The sequence below is a fragment of the Physella acuta genome, unplaced genomic scaffold, assembly GCF_028476545.2.
Source record: "Physella acuta isolate Inbredline_101_S28 unplaced genomic scaffold, ASM2847654v3 ptg001498l, whole genome shotgun sequence".
Lineage (NCBI taxonomy): Eukaryota > Metazoa > Mollusca > Gastropoda > Physidae > Physella > Physella acuta.
In genome coordinates, this window is record NW_026733013.1 from 53,798 (window position 1) to 80,291 (window position 26,494).

The following is a 26,494-nucleotide window of genomic DNA, read 5'->3' on the forward strand; positions in this document are numbered from 1 at the left end:
TAACCAAATTTGAAAGAAAAATATTTTGGATTGTCAAAGTTGGCCAAAATTGACTAGATACAAAAAAATCTGAACTTTAAAAACCATAAAGCAGACAAAATAAAAATCAAAGAATTCCACAGAACCTATGTTTGTTTACGCGTACTTCGAATTTCAATTAATTTTTAAAAAGAAAAAAAAAAGCAAGCTACAAGAAACTACAGTTAAAAATATTTAACTATGGCAAGCTTTATCTAAAACAACACTTATTTACAATATTTAAAAAAATAGCACTTAATAAAAGTTAAATGCAAATAATGGGAAGTTCCATTTAAATTTTTTTTAAATATCTAGATTAAAAAAAAATATTCTTAAATGGTGGATGTCACAGAGGAATAAAATGACACAATAAATATTTCAATCTTTGGGATTAGTTTACAAGCACTATGTACAACATCATACAGTCCACAGGTAAGATTATGTGTACTGAGTACTCTCTGGGTTCAGTACTGTACTACTACATGGATTGTATAGCATTTGGCTCTTTACACCAAAACAACTACCTTTCTGCAAGTGGATAATATCAAAGTTGACAGAAAGAAATTATCTGCCCCTTTTATCATTTTTAGGCAGGTGATCTATCCCTATCACAAAAATTAGTACAAATTTTCTAACCCTACTTTAGATACCAGATCATGTGCCCCATGATGAAATTCAAATAGAATTTTAATTATTTAAATTAGTGCTCAAAATATGGACAGCTTTTAGATTATGGAAATTTATGAAGACATTATTCCCCCTGCAACCAAAAAAGTGGGTGGATGAACAAAGGCAAGAAGAAAATTATTTCGTGCAAATTTCATCAGTTTCAATGATTGATTGTCAGACAATCACAAGCATTGGACAACTACACAAAGCTTTCAAACAATAGCAAAAGTTATACAAATCTTGGGAACTTGTTTAAAAGTTTTCAAACAAAAGCAAAAGTTATACAAATCTTGTTAACTTGTTTAAAAGTTTTCAAACAATAGCAAAAGTTATACAAATCTTGGGAACTTGTTTAAAAGTTTTCAAACAAAAGCAAAAGTTATACAAATCTTGTTAACTTGTTTAAAAGTTTTCAAACAATAGCAAAAGTTATACAAATCTTGGTAACTTGTTGAAAAGTTTTCAAACAATAGCAAAAGTTATACAAATCTCGGTAACTTGTTTAAAAGTTTTCAAACAAAAGAAAAAGTTATACAAATCTTGGTAACTTGTTTAAAAGTTTTCAAAATCTTGGGCAGTTATTCAAAACAATAGAACCAAAAAAGGACAAAAGTTTTGTCAAACAGAAAATTGTTTTAAAATGTCAATAGTTAGCTAAGTTAACCAAAATGCCAAATGTTTTCAACTTTCAAGGATTGCCTCACATATTCATAAACTGAAGAGTTGTAAAACTTCTTATAACTGCCATATGATCAAAATAAAAAAATAAAAATGAACAACAGGTTTGTCAGCTAACAAAATTACACTGAAAAAAAAATGTAACCACAACTCTTTAAACAAATAAAAATGTAACTTAAGATTTACTAAAACAAAATTTTGGTTCCAAATTTTTTTTTTAAATGTGTTAAAATCGCAACTGTTTTCTGAAATAAAAAAAATACCACAATAAATACAGGTTATGAAAAAGAAATGAGCCTTCCATTTATTTATTGAAAATATTGATCGCTTAAAAGACAGTAGCTCAGCAAGCCTACCAAAGAGGACCAGTTGACTGTAATACCACTGAACAGTTCAGCTAGCCATCTGTGTGACATGGGTCTCCTATCTATATATTCTAAGTCAACACAAACTAAGAATATAACCCTTGCAAGATCACACCAATTCACACATACCTGTTGGCAGCAGTGTGTTTTTAATTTAATCAAAATCTTTATATTCAATCTAAGTTATTCAAAAGGGAAATTTTTATTTTAAATAAATCAACCTTTGTAGTTTGTAGCAGCAATATGTGCTATGAAAATGTACTGAATTTGTGACCCATTTTCAGATATTCTTTCAATATGTGTATTTTTCAACTCCCAGTGAAGCTTCTTTTTTATGTGAATTCTTTGTTTTTAAATTAGAACTGCATGTTGTTTCTTTTTAAGAATATTTTTTATGGTTTATAGAAGCTCACGATTATTGCAATCTATTTTTAGAGGATTCATGTTAGAAAACAGATTCCTACCCCATCTCTAAAACAGGTGGGTGGATATCTACTTTGAGGTTTTATATGTCGGATCTTATATCGATAATTAAAACCTCTCTAAACTGAAAAGTTTAACACGTTTTAAGTATAAGTTGTCGAACCAAGTACAACTACGTCCAAAAAAAAATGTGTATACAGTTTTATACCAATATTCTACTGCTTAGCAGTTAGTTTGGCTACACCATCAGACAGAGACTGCCCTATAGTCAACACAAACAGCTAGTTTATGCCTTCATACAGGTAGCACCAACCCAACACCTGCTGTCCCCTTGTATCCAGGTGACACCTGCTTTGCGGTCCACTGCACACAATTAACACCTGTTCAATGTCTCAGTTCAACTGATGCCTGTTTCCTGTGGCAAGATGGCTAAGATGGAGAGAAGTGTCCCCCTCCAAGGCAATCAGCCTTTAAGCTTGATCTTGTGAAGCTTCAGCTTGAATCCCAAGACTTCAGTCAGCACAGCAGAGAAGGCTGACAGCACTACCACTCTCATGATGTTGTAGATCAGAGGATTGGCAGAGAAACCAGAAATCTTGAACGGGCTCTCAAGTTCCTTAATAGTGAACAAAATATCATTGTAAAATCTTAATCTGGGTAAAGTGTGAGTGGTTTTCAAGAAAAAGTTAATCTACTTGTGAAATTAACAGCTAGGTTATATTTTTGTTTTATTATTTACTACTAAATACTTTGGAACATTTTGTTACTTGATTGGCATAAAAGACAAATTTTTTGTCTAGCAAATATAAAATACTTCAACTAAATATTTAACCCTACTCCAATCTTGACTGAATAATCTTTATCAGAAATACTAGCAAAGCAACTGAACTTTGTTTGGTTAACTCCGCTCAATGCTTCATGTCTATGAAATGAAACAAAAAGCTACTAAAAAAAACCAAAGGCAACCTTGAGTAAATCCTCAGCCAGCCTCAGCACATTGTTGGCCAGTATCAGCTCCTCCTTCTTGTGAGGCTTCTGCTCCATCTGCAGGTACAGGTTGATCTGCTCTGTGATCAGCACTGATAGGTTGCGATACTTCTTGTTGATCTTCAGGCCCACTGTCATGAAGCGCATGAGGAACACACCCAGGGCAATGCACCATACCATCAGTTCCCAGTTACACAAGTAGTAGAGGTAGCTCTCTGTTTCTTTCAACATCTGAAACAAACAATCATATAAGTAGTAGAGGTAGCTCTCTGTTTCTTTCAACATCTGAAACAAACAATCATATAAGTAGTAGCTCTCTGTTTCTTTCAACATCTGAAACAAACAATCATATAAGTAGTAGCTCTCTATTTCTTTCAACATCTAAAACACAATTATATAAGTAGTTGATCTTTTGGTAGTATAGTCATCCTACTGTAGCTTACTGTTTGAATGTCTTTGTTCAAATCTGGTTTCTAGATTTTCTCCAATAATCATTATTTTTACATTTTTTTACAAATTGGGTGGTAAATTATTTTTATTTCTATTTTACAATGTCAAGGCCCTATGTACTATGTCAATAAAGGAAAATGCCTTAAAATATACATTTGAATATTACATATACAACAATATATAGAGTATTTTAATTTTATAGCACTAATTAGTTTTTAATTCTTAAACTAAGAGTCATTTCAAGAACGTATTTCAAAAAGGAAATGACTAATTTTTCATGTGGTAAATTCAATATAATTTAAGCCTTGTAAAATAATCTTCATTTTGAACTGTGTTCATCTGTAAATTATGTAATTTGTAGAAGTATATTACTAAATTCTTTAAAGCTTTAGTTTTATTTATTTTAATTTTAAGGTTAGTGAGAAGACAAATTGAATAAAACTTTCTTCCATAATCATTAAATAATGTGAAATGCAATTTTAACTTAGAAAAAACCTTGGGTACAGTATGCTTCATAAATACCAATTTGTTCCCAGGTAATAGATCAAACTAACATATAATAAAAAATGACAATCTCACCTGTAAAGATATGAGACAGACTGTACAAATGGCACATAAAAAACAGGCAGACACGATGACATCCACAGATCTCTGAGGACCTCGACGCTGAAAACAAATGTAACCATAGCAATCATTAAGACAACTTGCCATTGTCACTTTCTAAAATTTCTCAAAAGAACAGCATGTAAAATATAATTAACAGATATAAAACTATTACTATATAAAATCTACATGTTACATAGTTGTTGGCTAACACACTGAAGTCAAAATTGCAGAATCTAGCCTGTTATTATAGTTAAGTACTGAAAATGACTGGTAAATATTTATCATTTTTAACTATTCTAATCTAGGTGCTTTCCTAAATGAATCATAGTTTGATATATTTACCTTGAACTAATTCAGACTAATTCAGCTATACTGTAATATTTACCTTGAGATAAGACCTCAGGGAGAGCCAGATCTTGATATTGCGCACTTTGTTTAGTCTGAAATGGGGCATGGAAAACTTGCGAGCTCTTCTGGATGAAGTTAAGTAACTAAAGTGCTTGGCATACAAAAGGCGCTGTAAAAAAATGTGTAAAATAAATTAAAACAATTACATGATCAATGTAAAAAAAAAAACTACATGGACAAATATTTATATTAATTACTTAACATACAGATTTAAGTAGTAAACAAGAAATCCCAAATGGGAGTAAGTGATGGTTATTTACCTGTTTAAAGGTGCGGTCAGCAACTGACAACAAGAAGAAAAAGATCAGACTCAGGAAAAATCTTTGTAGGATGCCGTTAATCATAAGAAGGTATTGCCTGCAAATGCACACATTTCACATGATATTTATTCAATATTTATAAAATTGATGTAAATCATGATATAACATATATTATTTTTTCCAATACAATACAAAAGATTAGACAGTGTCATACAAAATTTATATATTTGTCTACAATTTTAAAAATTTTGTTTATTAAGTTAGCAAACTCAAGGGGAAATGTTACACATAAAATTATATCAGATTTTATTTAAGAACTATTTTTTTTCCAATAAAACATAAAATATTTGAGTTTTATAAAACATTTATATTTTGGCTACAATAAAAAAAATTGGTAAATTAGCGGACTCTTGAGGGAAAATCATATACATAAAGTAATTTATGTGTTCAGGTGTGAACAAGAAACTAAGTAGTCTGACAGCTGTGCTAATAATAATCAAAAGCTCACCTCCAGGAATAAGTGTTGCAAATTAATGCTGGGATCTCTGAGAGCTGAGCTAATAACCCAGACCAAGTGACAAAGTCCTCCCAGCGGGCTGTCTCCTTGTTTACAAAAATTCTGAACACAAGAGGTACCTAAACAAAACAAAAGGTTAACCGAAGTCATAAAACATGCAAAAAATAGGCCTCAAACAACATGTGTAGATAGATGTGCAATGGGTGATCTAGTTTAGCACTAACGTGCACTAACAGTAATTTAACAGAACAGGTTTCCTATATGATGATATCCCTATCAGTCTAAATTAGCAATGTTATACATCATAACTCAACCTTATACTAACTAATGACATCTATTTTAAATCTCAGTTCATTAAAACTCTATTTAGTCATTATAAAAGTGGTTAGAAAAACTTACCAAGCCCATCAGTACAGAAAACAAAAGCCCAATGAGAAAATAATCTGAGGACTCTGGAAGACTATCCACCTTGTCTATGATAGCCCAGCCAATGTCCAATGCTGTCAGGTCCACTTTCTTGCAGTCATTGCCCTCCCAGATGACGCAGGAAACTGGAGAAACAACAGCCTTATCTTATACACAGACAGAGCAACTGTATTGTGATCTTCTTCTTCTTCGTTCTTAATTATTAGTGTTGAAGGGGATCGAGATTTATCTGCCAGTGGGGTTGAACTCGAAACTGTTCGAATTTATCAACCATGAGCTTTTTGCCGACTTGACCACGCCTCCAACACAATTAAGCGTTACATGTCAACTGGTTATGCGCCATTGAGGCCATTGACTCCGATTTCAGCCTGCTTTTCTTTTTGGATTTGCTTCCATAGCCTTTGTCCAACCAAGAACAAACTACAAGGCAGCAGTTGTTTAATTTTGGAGTTGTCTCTCCTAGAAGAGTGGCTGTCCCCAGCTAACGAGCCTCATCTGCCCGAGGTATTGTGATCAAAACTTAAGGTTTACATAGAGAGGCAGTCTTATCTTATACACAGACAGAGCAACTGTATTGTGATCAAAACTTAAGGTTTATATAGAGAGGCAGTCTTATCTTATACACAGACAGAGCAACTGTATTGTGATCAAAACTTAAGGTTTACATAGAGAGGCAGTCTTATCTTATACACAGACAGAGCAACTGTATTGTGATCAAAACTTAAGGTTTACATAGAGAGGCAGTCTTATCTTATACACAGACAGAGCAACTGTATTGTGATCAAAACTTAAGGTTTACATAGAGAGGCAGTCTTATCTTATACACAGACAGAGCATGTGATCAAAACCTAAGGTTTACATAGAGATGAGCACACCCATTATCAGACAGATGTTATATTGTGAACACAAAAAAGCCCAGGTGTGTGCTGATTAGTGCCAGCCAACTGAGGGGATGGTAGGGAAATATTAGGATACACTAGCAGCAGTAGAGATGGCATTGTTGTGTTTTAAACAAAGAGATTAATAGAAGGGAAATATAGCAATTTGCTGAGATGGTTGAATCAGTGTTGTGATAGCTAGGAATTGGTGAATTTTTCATGTCATATTTGTAGTTAAAGGAAGATATCTTTTTTTTTGTAATACTATACATGTACACCTAGACTAGAGTTGAGTGTGTGAAATAAGTGTGAAACAGTGGATGGATTTAAAGACTTTTACTTTGTAGGACACACTGTAGTCACCCAACTTTCTTTATGTTTCTAGATATAATGCATCAACTTTTAAATCAATAAAAGAACATGGCTAAAACATAAAAAAATTATAAAAACCTTTATCTGGCTGGGTAATAGTTCCAGAGCTGGTTGGTGATCCACTTTGCTGTTTAAAAGAAAACCAGAAAACAAGTTAGGCTTTTACTGATAGAACAATAATAGAATAATAAAATGTCAAATATCCATTCAAAATTTTCCCACCACTCCATTCATATGATTTAGGTAAAATAATTTAATAATTTAAATCAAAATCTAATTTTAAATGTACTAAGAAATAAAATCTGTAAAGAAATAAAATATTTTTAGAAGCACTTTTAAATTTTAAAAAAGTGAAGCAATAGCGATACATCTAGGCAAGTTAATCAAAGAAATCAAAAAACTAAATGTACACATGTTATAATAGCTACATTTACTACCACAACTTTTGTGCAAATAATAAAAAAGCAGATTATATTTTACTAATTAATTTTTTTCCACAACAAAATAACCTTACTATCAACAGACAACCTGTTAATAATATCATTTTAATAATTTTATATGCCAATATAGCAGGAGAGAGAGGTTAGGCAATATACATGTTTCAGCCAGTCTATTTATTGATTGGTTTGGTAATTAGAAGACAATATTTTATATAGAGACATGCACCATATTAATTTAGCTTCCATTATGTGTAAATTATTTTAACATTTAAACAGTGATATTTACAGCCAACACATCTAACAGGCCAAAAATATTGAAACTAAATATTTCTATCAAGAACAAACACAAACTATTAGGATGAAGGTCCCAGGTCATCTAAAAAGAATGACATTAAAAAAATAATCAAGGAAGTGGGTATAAACACAGGGTATCCAGGTTCTGGGACTTTGTTTATATCTTTAAGTTTTGCCAGGTTTGGGAATTAGTTTGAATTCTTTTGGATTGCCCAAAGCTATTTTAAACTTAAGGTACCAGGAATAATAAATGCAACTTGCCAAACATGTGCCTTGCCCAAAGCTATATTAAACTTGATACCATGAATAATAAATGCTCTTGCCAAGCTATCACCTCAATAAACAGCATGAAATCAGTCTTGTGGGAAATTAACTAGCCATGTTTACCTAACTATTTTTGTCCATAACCAATACCTTGGTGCAGTTGAGTTGGATGGTAAAAACGATTAAAGAAGTATGACCAGAAAGTTTTGTTATTTTTAGTGCATTGAAGCTTGTGCGTTACTTCAGCAAACTGGAGCATCGCAGGTAGAGATTTTAAGATGCATACAGAAGAAGGTGTACCCTTTAAAATTGTAGTGCCATGGGTTACACAGTTCAATCATAAAGGTGTTTTTTTTATATTTTGCAGAATAAATGTAAGCACAGAATGTGCAGTTTTTTTTTTTTTTTTTTTTTAAGGTAAAACTTTACAACTAAGAATTTTTTATGATAATTTAATATGAGGCATACATTTTTTTTAAATGTTATTAATAATCAAATTAACCATGATATAGCCATTAATTATCATTTGCACTTAATTATCCAGTTATCAAATGATCTTTTATGTTAGCACTTATGAAAATAATCATTATTAGAACTTAACTTATTTAAACATTTAGAACTTAAAAATAGCTGCAAACAGCTACCGCTTATTTAAATATCTAAACTAGCAGATTAATTATTTTTTTAAATTAAGTCACTGCTTTAATCAATAGCATACATTTTTAAAGTTGTTAATCTAGCCGTTACATCTGTGAGAATTAAATTGAAAATTAAAGAAAAAAAAGTTTTTAAAAAATCACACTTGCAGTCTAAATCACTGAATGAGTAAAATGTACCACTGAAGTGTGTTAGTTTCTAGCACCTACACCAGGTCATTAAAGATGGTAAAATTTCCATGGTTTTGTTTTTTTCCACCTCTACAGAAAAAAGTAGCAGTACAAATTCGAATATAGGAGGAAAAAATAAATATGGTGAAATAAAAATCTTGTAAGACTTAGTACTTGTATTTTGCGATAAAGGATGCTCGCATTGGTCGTACAACCTGGGGGTAACAATCCATTGGCTGTCTGTTTAAAAAAATATAAAATTTCAAAAAAATATTCATAAAAACATCAACAAGTGCTATGACAAGCTGTTTTTTTTTTGGTGTTTCCATTGTGAGGCTTTCAGATGGGCTGGTTGTATCCCCCAAACATATAAACACACATATATGTTAACTTTCTTAGATATCAGACTTGCTTCCTAGTATTGGTAGCTCTTTATACTGATCAAACCTAGCTTAAAATATCTAAAGTGGTGGAGCCCATCATAATAGTAATACATTTAGAGTTAGGGTAAGTGGGGGTAGGGAGTGATAAGCTGCCAATTAGCTAAAGGAGCAAAATATACCAAATGAAAAAAAAAAACAAGTAGTGATGAGGAAAAAAAAAACATGCAGTGAGAAATGTTAATGACTGCCAGTTTCAGGAAATGAAAAAATAAAAAATAAAAAACTGCAATAAGACAATCCACACCCAGCAACTCCCTGCAACTTAATACAGAAGAACTGCAGCAACAAAAGGGTTGATTAAAAAGCTGCAAAAAATAGCCGCTCTCTCGTGTTGGCTGTAACTAAATGAGCAAACTTGCACAAGATTTTCACTAACAAGAAAGCTAACATGCTGCCATGTTGTAATTAGTCAAAAGTCCCAGCACATGTGAAGGCATAATTAAGTGTAAGGATATTAATTAAACAATACCTGGGTTGACTGAGGCAGGCAGCCAGGCTGCAAACCCTTATATTGGGAGAAAGTGCAAAAATGTAAACTAAACAATTAAAACAAGCCAAATTGGCAAACCTGAAGTTATATGCACCAGGGCCTATTGTAAATTTATAATACAAAATAATTTCACAGTAGATGTTTGTCAAAACTATATTATGTGGAACACAAGACCATGGTGCATTAAATATTAACTTAATTATTCAGTAAACATAATCAAATAAAGAATACAGAACAAATTTTTATTTAAAAGCAGAAGTTATCTAAGTGATCTACAATTAAGTCTTGTTATTTAACCAAAACTTAGTTTAACTGCTATGATCCAGAACCTTCTACTTCAGAAAAATCTTCAAGATAATGAAGAAATCTCAACGTTATCCTTTCCCCGACTGAAAAAGTTTTTTAATGTTCTTTTTCAAGTAAGAAAAAACTTGTTGGACAAGTCTTGAACGTCAAGGTGTTTGATTTTCTCACTAGAAATGCAAATCCATGCACTTAATTTTTAAAAAAGCAAACAAAATCTGTTTATACACGCATGCAGAAGGTAAGCACACTAAGGCTTGGGACACACTAACATATAGCAGATGCTACCACCAACCAATTTTACAGAATAAAATCCACAGTATGCTGAGAGAAAATACAACTTTGGTAAAAGGTACCTAAACATCTATATGGGCAGTATATGTATAATATGTGTATATTTTACAATAGTTTGAGACTGATAATATATATTTTTATACTGTTCACAACACTAAAGACTTCTACTTCAGCTTGCAATGGGTGTATTCAGATGGGTTTCTTTATTTAATTCCTTAAACGAATTACCTCAGAACAACACTAAAAAGAGCCTCTAAGTAGAAAGAGCGAGAACATGTACTTACAATCATGCATCTAAGAAAGAATAAAAAAAAACAAATGATGTGTTACCGGCTGTAAGAGGTTGATGACATGCAGGGTGCTGGTGGTGTAGTCTGTCTTCTCCTCCTCCTCCCCAGAGTCACTGTTGCCACCACAACTGCTGGAGTAGGCGGAGGAGGTCGTCTCATCTGACTGCATGTGATCCTCCCATTCTTCTGAGCTCATGGTGGCCTGAAAACAAAATCATTGTACCTTATGATAAGAAACAACTACACCACCATGATATATAGCGTATATACAAATACAAAAAGACACCACACAACACTCTTACAACAGTACACGAGAGAGAACATAGTAAGTTTTGAATCTTATGCTATGATTCCATAACTAGTTGAGATCAGGTTCCTCTCTAATGTGGGGGGGGGGGGGGGCAATGACAACAGTTAAAGTATACTTTCTATATAAATATATTTTTTTAACTGGGAATGGTGGGACATTACCCAAGAAACTCAGGTTGTGATTAGATTCAGAGATGTCCCATCATGACTTGACCAGTGTGTTGAGAATTCACATAGCCATACAATGATAAAAAAATGGACAGAAAGATACAATTCTTACCTTGTTAGAGCCTTCAGGTGTGTGGGCCCCTGCCTCATTCTCTGAGGAGCTCACATGTTTGCCATCACTCGCATGGAGCCCTAATGAATTGGGAACATTTCGACCTCTGCTTTCACTACTCTCACCAGTAGTGCCTGATGCCCGTCGCCTCCTGCGGAGCTGGTTACGGGAATCATTCACCTCTGCTTCACTTCCTGTAGACATTATTTTTTAATGTCAAAGTCTTTTAGAGACATTGTGATTGATAAATCGACTTTTAAAATTTTACAGTAAAATGTACATAAATCGACTTTTAAAATGTTACAGCAAAATGTACGTATAGCTCGTTTAAAAGCAAACTAGGCAAAAAAAAATTAAATAGAGTGGTTAACATTATGGTTTCAGGCAGATAACTACCTGGATAATGTTGCAGACTCACAAAATTCACAAACCTGAAGAATTGTTGGCCACTCTTCCAATAGCCAGGTCCTTGAGGGGAGAGGGTTTTCTTGTTAAAATACCCACAACAGATCTGGGACTTGCAGCACCTTTTGTTGGTGCCACGCCCGTTTTGGACAGCAACGAAGGGGGAATAACTGCTGGATCTATCAGTTCTGCTGAAATCAGAATTTGCATTACATGAAACATTGCCTGAGCTCATGTAAGTGGTTGTGTCTGTCCAAATGTATGAATGTTTGCCTAGTCATTCTAGATCTCCACAGTATACCTAGACTTTAAAACCTGGGTAGTCAGATACAATTTACTGCAGACCATACAAACATGTATAAATGAAGCATTGTACTTTTTAAAAATTCCAATAACAATGGTTTTAAAAAAACAGCATATACCTTGATTTGTCAATTTACATTGACAAACTGGAATATTTTATAACAACAAATAAAAGGTTTCACTAATGCATAGAAAACAACACTAACTTTCATTGGCAACATCTTGTTCCTGAAATCTAAGTCTTTTCCATTTCTCCTCAAGTTTGCCTAGGGCATCTGTGTCTATGGGAGCATCAGATTCAGCATCCGAGTCAGATGGGTTGTAGTTGGACACATCTGATGGCCTCTCCCCATCAGACATGTTGATCTGCTCCAGGCTCTCATCAAGGAGGTTGTCCAGTCTACTGGTGGACATATGGGGGTCGGTAAAGCTATGTCCTGACTGAGTTTCTAGCATATGGTGGTGGGGACAGCACTGCAGGCAGTGGGCGAGAGAGGACGGAGATGACACAGGCTGGCGGTCAATTCTGTAGGATGATGACAGTGACGATATGGAAGAGGACGAGTTTGAGAGATGACTGAAAGAGGATGAGGAATTCTCCAAATCTGAGTGCTGCAGAAGGGAGCTACAGCTCATTTCTCTTAGTGTCTCCTGGTTGAGTATTTCCTGGACAATCTCATCGGAGAAGCACTGCAGCTGCGATGAGGTCTCGGAGAGTGTTTTCTTTGGTTCTTGCTGAGCTGGTTGGGGAGCTTGTTCCAAGCAGGTTGGGGGCCTAGAGGACACATCAGGGCAGCTGCGGGAATAAGGTGGCTCACAGTCCTGCTTGAAGAACTTGACATGGTTGGGTTTAAAGCTTGGCTGTTTGAACCCGTTCTGTCTGGAACAGCAAGACGAGGGTCTATTTGACACACAGATGGCGTGAGCAGACCTTGACCTTGCCGCTAGCTTGGAGTCAACAGCGGTGCAGGGGTGAAGGTTCTGGTAACACAGGTCTCTGTCAGTGTCATGGCAGTGCTGGCATTTTTTTACCGCAAGGTCTGACGAGGTGGCCCCTACATCTGCCACACCACTGGAGGAATTGGACACCAGCAGTTCAGTGTGTTTAGACAGCAGGGGAGAGAGATCCACCTCAGCACCTGTAGCTGGGCCAACCCTCTCAGGGCTGCTGGACAGTGTCTTATCTAAACCAAGGTCACGGTCAGGGCTCTTATCTAAAGAACCACACCCTCTCTCGTGAAGACTGTCTGAAGGCTCAACAGAGCACTGAACAAACCCGTCATTGAAACATAGACTGCAGCTACTTTCATGACACTGTGTTGCTGATTTTAAAGATGAACTTCCTGAATGTGAATCAGGCCTCTCCTCTTGCAGCCTTTCATTACTTGAACATGATTTCATCACATCTAAACAATCACAATCCTCATAGTTGTCAGCACAAGCCCCACCACGTACAGTAGAGCTTGTGTGAGACACAGGACTAACTTGATCCACTGCAGCCGGGTGACCCACAGAGCAAACTGGACCAGGTGAAGTAGAGTTGACGTGACGTGCATGGCTGACTTGAATAGTAGGATGTGTGTTACATGCACAGGTGACTGGACCAGGTGAAGAAGAATTTTTGTGAACTTTATGACTGACTAAACCCTGTGCAGTAGTGTTTGTGCAGGATGCAAAACTGACATGAGCGGCAGGTGTGTGACATACACAGCCAACCGGAGCAGAGTTTGTGTGTGTCACGTGACTCGGCGTGTTAAACTGGACACCACAATCCCTGTGACTAGAGCTATCCCTGCCCAACCGCTGGTCAGACTTTTTAAACTTGACCCCCACATCGTTGTCCCCATCCTCTGTGTCATTGTCGCTCTGGACGCCTATATCCCGGCAGACCTTCTCCACTGTTAAAACATTGGGCATGCTGGCTAACAAGTTGTGGCTACACTTTGTCTTGTGCACAGCGTGTGTTGGGTCAGGCCGACCGTGCCCCCACGCACCACTGCGTGACGACGCAGACTCTGATGGAGTAATTCTGTAGTCATTAAAGCTGAGGTGCCTGTCTGTCTGTCTAGGCTGGTCATGGCGGGGCGGTGTGACATTTTTAGTGGAACTGGTCACAGGTTTCAGATCATAATCACTGACTGCCCTTGACATTAAGTTTTTCTCCATGTCCAGCGGACAGGGTGCAGGCTCGTCAACTTTCTCACTGTCTGGTTTAGCACTGCCAGAGGGAGCCGCTTGATTCTCAGACGAGCCTGGGTTTCTGCTCTTAGAAGACTTGGATGTGTCTGTGTTGCCTCCATCTTCCGGGCAGGTGCTGTTGTTGCCTGATGTGCGACCTTTGCGAGAGACTTTCTTAGGGCGAGCTTTCCTTGTTACCCTGAGTGAAAATAAAAAATCAGAAAAATAATTCAATATTGAAATATTTGTAAAATGTAATGACATATTAATACATATACACATCTAGGTGAATTATTTTTTAAATATGGAAATTTTTTTAATTGAAAAAAAAAATCATGCTATTATATTATCTGTTTAAATTATTAAGCACAGACTATGAAAATATAAAACTAAAAGAAAAGCATACTACAAAGATCTTTTATAATGTGCTGCACAGTCACTAGTGTAACAGTACTCAACTGTAAATACTGTAATACATGAACACATGGAAACTGCTATTTCAGTAACAAAAAATAGAAACTGTTGTCAAAAAAACACATTCAAGTTATCAGTACAACACATTGCAAGTGTTTTCAATAAAACACATTCAACAAGTGAATAATTGTCAATTAATAGGCTAATTACTGTCAATATTTATAAATTTATATATAAACTTGTCAAATTAAACAAGCGAAGTAAGTTATCACAGAAATTAAAGAAATGCTATCAAATCATCAATTGAAATGAGTTATTAAACAAACTTACCCTGAAATTGTTTTTGTTCTCTTTGGGGGTTTATGACTGATGTGGGCCAAGACTGTTTGGGAGTGGATCAGACACAGCAGGAACATTAGGATAGTTGGCAGGATGACCTCAGTGAATGAAAGCTCCTGGAATAACAAACACATTGGACTGAAACATAACTGTTCTTATAAACTAAACAAACATCCTAGCACACCAGTACATACTTTCTTGCATTTACCTTATGTTACATTTTTTATTTAGGTATTTTTTTAAACACCAAAAAAGCAATAGAAGTCCAATACGGAAACTTATAACAAGAAAATACCCCGACACAGTACAAAAAGAAACTTATAACAAGAAAATACCCTGACACAGTACAAAAAGAAACTTATAACAAGAAAATAACCCGACACAGTACAAAAAGAAACTTATAACAAGAAAATACCCTGACACAGTACAAAAGGAAACTTATAACAAGAAAATACACCGACACAGTACAAAAGGAAACTTATAACAAGAAAATACCCCGACACAGTACAAAAGGAAACTTATAACAAGAAAATACACCGACACAGTACAAAAAGAAACTTATGACAAGAAAATACCCTGACACAGTACAAAAGGAAACTTATAACAAGAAAATAACCCGACACAGTACAAAAGAAAACTTATAACAAGAAAATAACCCGACACAGTACAAAAGAAAACTTATAACAAGAAAATACCCCGACACAGTACAGACACCAAAGTTTGAATTAGACTTCTCACACAAGCAAATCATATCAAGCATAAAGAAAATATTACAAAAACATATAAAACAAAACAAAAAAAAACAACACGTTCCATAACAAGCAGGCTGAGGTCAATCTCTGATGTAAAAATCTCCACACAAACCTCAGCGATACCTACATCTTCCATAATGCTGTGGTCAAAGTTTCTAAGGTAAACAATGATCGTGACAACCTGAAAGACGTACAGCACCAACAGAATGGCATACAGCTGCTTGGATGTCTGGTGGACCCACCTGATGAAAAATAGCACTCTATCAATTCATTTTTTTAATAAAATGGTAGACAGGTAAAAACAGATTAAACATACACAATGGTCTAGTTTTTAGTACTAATAAATGCAGAAAAAAAATATACTAAGTTCAGTTTATTAATAATACTATACTATATTACTGTATTTCAGAAAAGAATTTACTTGAGATTTTACTTTAGTTTATCATTTCTCATTCTTCTATTCTATTTCATTTTATTCCGCTATGTATTATAAGTATATAAATAATTCTTAATTGCACATTTTTAAATGCTATTTTACTACTATGTCTTCAATATTTAAAATCTATTTAAAATTGCTATTTTAAAATATAAATATTAGTTAATATTCAACACAAATTTATAAAAAAATATTAACAATATGCTAAAATGTTATTTTTAGAAAAATTTTTATTTCTAAATAAATAGTTTAGATCTGACTTAACATATACAAGAACAAAGAACAAAACTGTGTTCTTCTATAATGCCAGCTATGAGAGACATCTAGTGAGAGCTATAGATAAGTAACTGAGGCAAAAGACACAATATCATTACCAGTTGTAGTAGAATGGGAAAAACATGACCCGAGCCACAGCCTTCCTTGTGATGTACACCCATGGCACCTGTGGCTTGGCTTTGGCAAATGTTGAGCCTAGAGTTTAAATAAACATTATTGTACAATAACAAGATAAGATGATAAATACAAAATTTCTAATCTGTTAAAGATCAATATGGAAACATAATCAAAATCCAAAGACTAGAGATACACATATGCCTTTTAAGCTTGCACTCACTTAAAAAAAAAGCCTTTACCTAATCTTAATTGGGTAACTCACCTCGAATAAGATCAACATCAATGTATTCTGTCTTTAATCGAACCTTCTTTCTTGGGGCATTATGCAACACAAAAGGTGGTTGCTGGAATAGGGAGAGTAAAAATGTATATTAATGTATCATCAGGTAAAAATCTAGGTTAAATTTGGTCTATAAAATAGGTCACATTACATAAATCTCTCAGTCACATGTGTAGGTAAAAAAACCTAAGAAGAAAATATGATAACTATCTAGGTCATGACTATATCTAGGTTTTATGGGGTTAGTAATAGATCTAGGTTATATATGGCTGATAAAAACTCTGCTATATATATATTGGATCATGTAAATTAAAAAGCAAAAGGGTGCTTTATTGCTGAGTATTTATTTTATATAAAACATTTAAGATGCATAAAATATTAGGTGTAAGGGATGAGATAGTTAATAAACAAATTTTATTCATACTATTGTTACTAAGGGCCAGTTAAGGTGAAGTAAACATACCAAGTTCCACACAACCATAGGCAGCCTAATATTTAACTTGTAGAATTGTAAGGAAACAATTATATGCTTGCCTTGACTGCAAATTCCATACAAGCTCTTAATAATAATATTGGAATAATTGTTTGTCTCCTAAAAACTTTTAAAATACAACTTTAAAAATTATACAAGACCAAAGTATTTTTTATAACACTGACAGAAACACAGGTTTAAAGGGATTACTACTTTTCTAAAAATAGATTTGCTTTTAAAAGACTTGATCAGCTGGGATTTCCACAGGTAAAAAAAGAGTTAAAGGAAGTCTTAAGTGTGTCATGCTAGTTTACCTGAGAGGAAATTCTTAGTTTCTATATCTGAGGGATGGACTAAAACTGATAATAGGGAGCCTTTAAATTTTTTTAAATTTTAATCATCATTTCTTATTATGTGTTACTAATTCTCCTAAAATCAGGTCATTCTGTTAACTGTCAATAACAGTATAGTGTTTTTTATTTTATTTTAAAGTTGGCTATACAATACCAGATGTTAAGTAAGTATGTAGATGTAAAACAATGAACACCCCAGCATTACTGAGGTAAAAAATCTGCAACCAAGATACTCTAACACTATGGACAGAATCAAACAAATGTATTTAAAAAGAAGTAGATTTTACCTTCTGTAACTTTTTTTCAACTGACTGCTCCCAAAGCTGTTTGTCATAGGATCCAATCTGTCAAAGAAAATGTGTTGTTGTTTTTTATCAAATTGTATGTGTCATAACTAAGGTTGGAAGAAACTCAGAGCAACCTTCACAAAATTGTAATTCCTTTATATTAAATTCATTAAATTAATATTCACAAGATTAAACACTATATTGTAAAAAAATAAATTATTTTGCCCCCCCCCACCCCCCCCCCCCCCCCACACAGACAATCTTATCTAATACACACAAGAAGACAGCACAATGACATAATTGTTTTGCAGCTTATAACAGCTCACTTGTTATTTGCTTTGGATTATTTGTCACACTTCACAAGATTTTATTGTCTAAGTGAAAACGGTCGAGTATGTCTAACTCACTCACCATGTCTAATGCACCATTCACACAGCATTCAGCATTTTAACACTACTAAACCCTATTCATATCACTTTGTTCTCAAATGTAACCAAAGCATATATAACTATTTTTTATAACAAATTGCTCTAAATTTAGATATCAGTCAAGTTTAATGTCCTGTGCTGTGTGAATTAATTGGATAATTTGTAGTATTTTAAACAAGAAATGTAAAATTTTTACATCTGTAACAAAATATAATAAGTAAACTAACCTAAATTAAATACTAGTAAATAAGTAGGTAATACCAGGATGAGACTTATGTGCAGACAAATATTCTGCTGACTTGCATTGCTAAACAGTAAAACGAGCAAGTAACTTGAACAGAGAAAATTACCAAAACATTGTCCTACCTTTTTCTGGTACCATGCTATAGCATTGTGAACATTTTCCATTCCTCCCCAACCAAAACTAGAATAGACTAGGACCTCTCAACCTCCAAATCAAAAGTATTGTTTCAAGTCTGCGTGAGGAGAGTTAGGGTATGAATATTCTCACAGCTGTCAGCCTAAACTTGATTTATTTTAATGGCTTGTCATCTGTGGACGGAAAACATTTCAGGCTACAGTCAAATGGCTTGTCACATTACATACCACACATGTCAAACAACACATTTCGGACTACAGTCAAATGGCTTGTCACATTACATGTCACACCAGTCAAACAACACATTTCAGACTACAGTCAAATGGCTTGTCACATTACATGTCACACCAGTCAAACAACACAATTTGTAGACACAACTGATTCACCATCTCTTCAGTGGGTGAACAAGTTTAACCCACTTCTCTAACTGAATTAAACTTATACACAATAAAAAAAATATTTTTATTTGATAATTTTGGTTAATACATTAAATAGTTTTAAAAATATATTACTTTTGATTATTTTCTGCAAGTGGAAAAAAAAAAATCTCTGGCCTTTTAGATTTGTTTAAAGATTCAGTCACAAAACCTTACTCTTTAGTCAACATGAAACAGTGGATTATAAAATATACTAAGCTAATGACACTTTTATTACAATAATGAATAATTCATGAGTATAAAAGTATTCAGATTTTTTTTATTGTTGAAGCTACTAAAGATACAATATAAGCTATCACCGTAGTGTAGAGAGTTGAAGTGAAGAAAGAGTTGTAAGACCTGGCCTTTATATCAAAGAAATAGGGAGTGACAGTCATGCATGTCTGACCAGGAGTAAGTCTCCCCCAACCCCCCTCCCCTCTCTTTAAATACAGTCTGCGCCTACAGCAAACACCCCCCACCCTTTTCCCACACTTGATCTTGTAGTAAGATTTGGCCAATACAGCAAGCACTATGTAAGTCCATGTAAAAACTATGTCAAAAGAGACAAAGAATTTCTTATTAAGGACAAGTTCAACTACAACAGTCATCTGAATTCTTGAAGAGACTATTACATTCTTTCAACACAGACATGGTCTGGCTACATTCTTTCAACACAGACATGGTTTGGCTACATTCTTTCAACACAGACCTGGTCTGCAATGAGGGGAGAGAAAAAATCATTATAAAAAAAGATTTGTTTAACAGGAGTTGTTCACTGTGATTTGGGAGCTAATGCAGCTGGGAATGTTCAATCACCAGTAGGGACAAGGATCATGTTTGTTTTTTTCTGAGACAACTAGGTCAGCTACACCTATCACATGGCTAGCATGTATGTCACTGTCCTAATAGGATCTACATTTTATTCATGACTAAACTACCACAAGGCAACAGATAACTACATGTTACTAACAAACAAATAAAGCCTTAAACTATTTAAAATTATCCTAATATTCTTAATTTTTCTGTGAACTCTTAAATACTAATCTAAATGTAAAAGTAGGCCATACAAGAATATTTACTTTAGTTAAATGTGGGTGAGCAAAGAAAGGAAACATCACTTTAAGAAGTCTAGACACCCACCTAAATTTAAGTAGACCAAGTCTACACAAAATTAGCATTAAACTCAAATGAGGACAAAGTCTGCACACATTTACATCATCTCTAGAAACAATTTCAACTATCTCGGTTAAGCTGAGTTCACCCACGACAAAAAGCAATTCACAACAGCTTGGTAAGGAGTTTTCTTTTTAACAGAAGCTATTACTTTAACATTCTCAAAGACAGACAGCTAAATAAACAGGCTATCAAAGGGTGAACTTCTAGCATTTCCGTCATTTGTCTGTCCAGCAAAACAGGCAGAAAAAAAATTAAAACCAAATGTTTTTTGTTTTACGAATATTTTTCCAAGGTTTTCTCACCTCATTAAAAATATAAAGGGTAAAAACATTAAAAATGTACCAAGGTCGTAAAGAGTATTTTACAACCATCGTGTTAAAGTAGGTGGTATTTTAATTAAAAATAGAATGACCTTTCTCTTCTGCTGTGACTTTGCTTTCAGAAGAATTTATACTCCTTCCCTCACCTATATCTGAGAGGCAATTCCCCAAATACCACCAGGCAATTTATTTAATCAACGGGGGTGGGTGGAGTAGTGAATTATTTACTTAGTGAAATTAAAACTAGTCCTAAATATAAATAACATGTAACATTACAACTTACAAACACCCCTCCCCACAATTTACTGGGAGAGTGTTGTCAGGTGACCTGCTTTCATTAAAATTAATAATAATTAAAAACCGTCCTAGACATTGTCTATACTTGCATTATGAGGAAATTACCTGATTATCTGATTATTATTGTGTTTTATTTAAGCCTAAGTAAAGAGGAAAGTATACATGTGTTGAGCTTCATGCTCAGTAGTAATTGTGTGAAAGAAAAAAAATACATATAATATTCGATATATTTTTTTCTTCATCAAGCACGCTAAGAACTATTTCTAGTTTAGTAGTATTACAATTTGTTATTCACCTTAACTTTGCCTTAAGGGTTACAAGGTCTGAATGGTTGATAAAGATGCCTCAATCAGTTCTGATTAACTAGCCATACTCTCAAGGTAAATATGTGGTCAAAATGTTACCTTAAAACAAAAATCCAATCAGCCTAAATGTGCTGGTATTCAAAAAACTAGGTATGAGTTTTCTAAATGAAATTAGTGAACAGTTGTTTTAATGTTCTTAAGTTATAGTATTAACAATAGGTCAAGTAATAACAGCAGTTTGCAATTCCATAAATACTTTTAGGCACATAAGTTTTATAGAGTGGCTTTTTACTAGAAGAATGTTGCTTGAAATGAAAAAGGTTTGCTGTATTTAATGAAAGAGGTGGCCTCCATCGGATTTATTAATGAAAGAGGTCGCCTTTCTATATGAAAGGATGATTTTATTAATAAAAAATGTATGAATTTAATTAATAAAAGAGGTATGTATTCAATTAATGAAAGAGGTTGGTATTTAATGAAAGAGGTTGCCTTATATAAATATTATAGTCTATACTGAGATACTCAATAGAATAGAGCTGTTTAATTAAGTATGTAGGCAGAAGATAATATAGAAGATTAAAGGGTAGAAAATATGACATGAATAAAAGAGGGTATGGGTGTTTTATGTATGGTATATGAGTATATGGCTAATCAATATTTGTCCTTTGATCATAAAATGATGATATGAGTTAGGCTCAACCATCTGGTGACAATACATCATCATCATCATCACTCCTTTATGGCCCCTGGGGAGCAAAGGGCTGCAACCACACATCTCCAGTGGACTCGGTTTTGGGCTGCTCCTTTGATCTGTGCCCATGAGAGCCCAACCGTTCTCTTCCATGTTTTCTTTGGTAGGCCCACCCTCCTTTTCCCCTGGGGATTCCAGTCCAATGCATGTTTTGCGATGTTTTCTTTTTCTTTTCTTAACGTGTGTCCGATCCATCCCCATTTTCGGGCCTTAATATCTTTCTCTATTGGCCGTTGCTTTAAAATTTGCCACAGGTCTTTGTTTGATATTTTGCTGGTGACAATACACTACATTTTAAAATAAACCAGCTCTAGACTCATCTAGCTGTAAATTATTAAAATACATGTTAGTTGCCTATTTATTACAAAGTTAGACCTAGAAATTGTTGACTAGAACTAAATCATACATCTAGATCTTGTAATAACTAGAATAACCAGTACAGTAATTTAATTCTAAATCAAGCAACTAAAGGACTATGAAAAATAAAATAAATAATAGGTAGGCCTATCCAAAAAAAAATACATTTTTATTATAATGAGTAGTACACTGTAGATTCTAACAGTAACACTCACTTAAACATTAAACTGTCTTAAACACAACACACTCATTCATTAACAGTGGGGTACCTTAAAAAAAAGTTTTAGGCAAGGGGGTTAGCCTTAACAATGTGACAAAATGTATTAAATTATCTCTCGATTTGATTTTATAAATTAATATTCAATGATAGATCTAGTCTAGAGTAGTAGATCTAGATTCTAGACTCGTTTAGTTCTAGTATAGTAGAACTACTAATTGTCTATAATGAATGATAATAATAGTGACATTGACAATGTTAATGTGATACACAGAGGCAAACACTAAAGATACTCAATTCGATTTGAATTAGAATTTTCAAATGAGAAGTCATTCTAAAGAAAGAAAGTGGGATCAACTTAAGACAAATTCTAGTCCAGCCCACTGAAATCTTTTACTCTAAAATAATATGCGTACATCGAGAAGTAGATCTAGTGCCCTACCTTAATGTACCCAGAGCAGCTAACAAGCAACAATACGATCCATTGAGCCGAAAGAACAACTAACAGAATGGTGTAGTCTACCAACCGATACGAACCATTCACACTTCTCGTGAGAATTCGTCCAGCTAATCAGCTGCTACACTGGGCTACCAGATCTTTCCAATGGCTAAAAATAGACGACATGTCTCAGCTGTTTCCAAACACGGCCCCAGGTACACGCGCGGGACCAGACAGCACACCGCGCCGCTTCGGTGTCCTCGCCGTGTCGCCGCGTGACCGACGGGGCCACCTGCTATTTTTTACTTTATTGTGTAATCGAGAAGCGTGTATCACGGGGCTGACAATGTGTCAAACACCTCGGTAACCCGTCAATACATTGGACTTGAGGTACGGAGGCTGTTTTACCCCTGTTATTATAGGCTACTACATCACAGGTCAACACTAACCAAACTCATGTCAAAACTGAAGAAAATAGTCATCTCACAGTTATATCATAGATTTATATCCCTCAGTTATATCGCGGTAAATAGGGGACAGAACCGGACGCGATAAGTGAAAAACCGCGAAGTAGTGTTATGCCCTCATTTTTAACATACATACATTTTTTGTGTATGTTTAATATCAATAAGCGCATCATATAAGCGAGTATGTTGTTAGAACATTGCAGAATAGTTTCTAATACGTAAATAAAATATTTATAGTATAAAAACCAGCGATGTACCGAGGCCGCGATAAATGAACTGCGAAGTAGCGAAGGATGACTGTGGTCTACTAGCTACTAGCTCGACCATAACTACAACTTTGGAATAAGGTGTTAAGTGTAATGGTCGCTTTATGCAACCTAGATGTAAAAAAAATAAAAAAAAATAATATTATAATAGATATTTTCAGACTAATATAAAACCAAGTGTTTGAACGCCGACTTGAAACACCCCCATCCGTTAGTACCCATCGAGTTTAATTATTTTTGTATGCGGCTTTATAAAACTGGCTGCTGTAAAAGGGCATGTGAATGTAATACATGTTCTACTAACACCAAGAATCAATTTTATAACCATTGTAAGCTAAATTTTTCTTCTATCTTCTATATATATAATTCTCTTGTTGGAGACGATAGAAAACACCAAGCTGTAAGCGCGCTCCCTACCACCCCACCCCTACATGGTCTTGTGAGCTGTGGTTCACGCTAAATGTTTACAATCGTAGAGCAGGGTTTAGTGACGGTTATTAGGGGCAGATAATTTAGTTTGAAACGATTTTAAACTTAGGGGAGGTAACTAAGAGGAGTTTATATTCAGGGGGGGGGGGGGGGTAGGGGAAAGGAAGGGGGGGGGTATCGTCCTTAACGAGTTACTGAAAGTGTTTTAAAGCAAATATTTTCAGTGGCAGCGTCGATACTGTCGAATTCACAAATTATGAATTACTGAAAAGTAGAAAATAAAACAACTAAATAGCGGCGTATGATACGCCGCGGGTCGGCCCGTTTTAAATAATTAAAAACCAATATTGAAACAAACTCATCACGTGAACTGTTGGAAATTTCTTTGTCAGAACAAACCAGAAAAAAACCAATGTAAACACATCTCAAATGACTGTATACACGCAGTAGTTGTTTGTTGTTTTTATTTATAATTCTGAATGTTCCTTTAGTTTAAAAAATGTTACAATGAACTTCCTTATAAGCCCATTTTGTTTTATCGCAGCACGTATAGTCTGTTATTTAATACCCCCCTCACCCCAAGGATGTAGGTTACATAGTACCAGACAGACAGACAGACAGACGGACGAATCTCGAACCTACACTTGTGACTGGCACCAACAACATGGCATGTACTTGCTGTTCATGGCACCGCCAGGCCAGTAAACATTATCGATCTTTTAAAGCTATTGATTTCGTACAAGGCTTGTTAAGGGGGGGGGGGGGGGGGGGGGGCTGAGGGCGTTGTCGTGTTGATTCTATTCCTAGACTGCACTATGTGGATGACTATTTTGGTAATAAAAATATGAATTGGTGTTACTGTTAGGTAACAAGCGAAAAATATAGTTCGATGTCCGCTTCTAATTCTTATATTAGTTATAGTTATCCAAGTGGACGGATAATTCGGTACAACATAAACAAACCTACCTACTTCGCTATTAAACAAAAGTTTCCATATACCTGACATACAATCAACAATCTAGCTAGACTCGCTAGAAGGCAAATGACAATCTGCCACTAGGTTGGCCTCTACCTGCCACTAGGTCGGCCTCTACCTGCCATTAGGTCGGCCTCTCCAAGACACTAGGTCGGCCTCTTCCTGCCACTAGATCGGCCTCTACCTGCCACTAGGTTAGCCTCTACCTGCCACTACGTTGGCCTCTAGTTCCCAAAAGGCCAATCTCTTTCTAGTCACTACCAGCTTTACTATTACTATTAGCCTCTATAACAAATGAATTGCAGTCATGAAATCGCACAATGTTAAGTCTAGAACGACCACATTGGTAAATTATCAAGTATCACCCCTGTGTGTCAAAAGATAATAGAATGGCCGGTCACGAAGTATTAATATTATTATACCCTCATTACATAATATACCAACATTTCTTTTCACATAACCAATTACATTTTTCAGGTGAGTCAACGTCTACATTTAACTAACAAATTTCTTTCAACACAAAAAATTGTTTTCGATTATTAAAAAAAACTTCCCTGTGATTTAGCCATTTGGCAACACCAGGCACTTATACAGTAACAGCTTGGAGATTGGAATATAATCACAACAAAGCATAAACAAGAGTATAGATCTTGAACAAAACGTTTTTACACTAAATAGAAAATATTTCTACCTTTCATAATTCAAAAGCCATGCATTGTTATTCGCTTCTAGAATGTTTAAAATGTTTCACGTTATTTTCTTTTAAAAAATACTCCAACCCAAGTCAAAATGTAAATAATACTGTCCATTATTAAATGTCACGTGTATTGTGTCGACCAGTAAAGGGAGAATGTCACTGCATACGTAAGTAAAAAGGGACACGAATCAGGAGGAGATAACTCTTCCGCCGCCGGTTGTGTTTGGATGGCAATAATGTATTACCAGCTCCCAATGACGTCAATGATATCCTAAAACTAAGATGAGGAAAAAAACGAGAAAAAAAACGCTGCCTTTGAATTATTAAAACATCTGAAGAAAATCCAGAACATATAGTTGAAGTGTTTTTCAAAAAACAAAAAAGGTCGTGATATTTTAATACTTGTACGACAACACGTAACTGAGTTAATAGACGTCAAGATTTTATTGCAAACTGTATTTTACAAGCAAATATTTGGCTGAGTGTGGGGAATAGAAGAAATAATGTACACACCATGTGTGTAAATAGCTATTTATGAACAGGATTTCACACAAAGTGTGAAGATAGCCATCAAACAAATGTGCAGGAAAAGAACAAGATGACAAAGCTTTAAGTTTAAGGTAGCAATTATTAAAAAACTCACCACAAAAAAATAAGAAGAACTTCAT

The 26,494-nt window shown here is 34.7% G+C and overlaps 1 protein-coding gene across 8 annotated transcripts; it reads right to left on the bottom strand.

Moving 5' to 3' along the window:
* Positions 1-1,563: 1,563 nt before the first annotated feature.
* LOC131928402 (uncharacterized) lies at positions 1,564-25,839 on the bottom strand. 8 transcript variants are annotated; one of them, XM_059284430.1, is made up of 21 exons: positions 25,821-25,839; positions 18,698-18,883; positions 17,904-17,960; positions 16,774-16,855; positions 16,493-16,589; positions 15,810-15,924; positions 14,922-15,046; positions 12,206-14,376; positions 11,723-11,887; positions 11,292-11,485; positions 10,743-10,904; positions 9,795-9,830; positions 9,057-9,122; positions 7,136-7,184; positions 5,781-5,932; positions 5,373-5,500; positions 4,865-4,961; positions 4,582-4,713; positions 4,170-4,256; positions 3,120-3,371; positions 1,564-2,769 (listed from the first exon to the last, which is right to left on the bottom strand). In XM_059284430.1, exons 2-21 carry the CDS (start codon positions 18,737-18,739, stop codon positions 2,617-2,619), a joined length of 4,362 nt encoding a protein of 1,453 aa, XP_059140413.1. In that variant the 5' UTR covers positions 18,740-18,883; positions 25,821-25,839; the 3' UTR covers positions 1,564-2,616. The 8 variants fall into 8 exon arrangements, with proteins under 8 accessions (XP_059140413.1, XP_059140412.1, XP_059140409.1 ...); XM_059284429.1 differs by having other exon boundaries at positions 11,723-11,884; positions 15,795-15,924; XM_059284426.1 differs by having other exon boundaries at positions 15,795-15,924.
* Between the last annotated feature and the right edge of the window lie 655 nt (positions 25,840-26,494).

Excerpts from the sequence above, each read along its gene's own strand:
- LOC131928402 (XM_059284426.1), bottom strand. The coding sequence starts at position 18,739 with ATGGAAAATGTTCACAATGCTATAGCATGGTACCAGAAAAAG. Across the intron at positions 15,925-16,492 it reads TTCCCATTCTACTACAACTG|GTGGGTCCACCAGACATCCA; the intron begins GTAATGATATTG and ends ATTTTTCATCAG. Across the intron at positions 14,377-14,921 it reads AGAACAAAAACAATTTCAGG|GGTAACAAGGAAAGCTCGCC; the intron begins GTAAGTTTGTTT and ends ATTTTCACTCAG.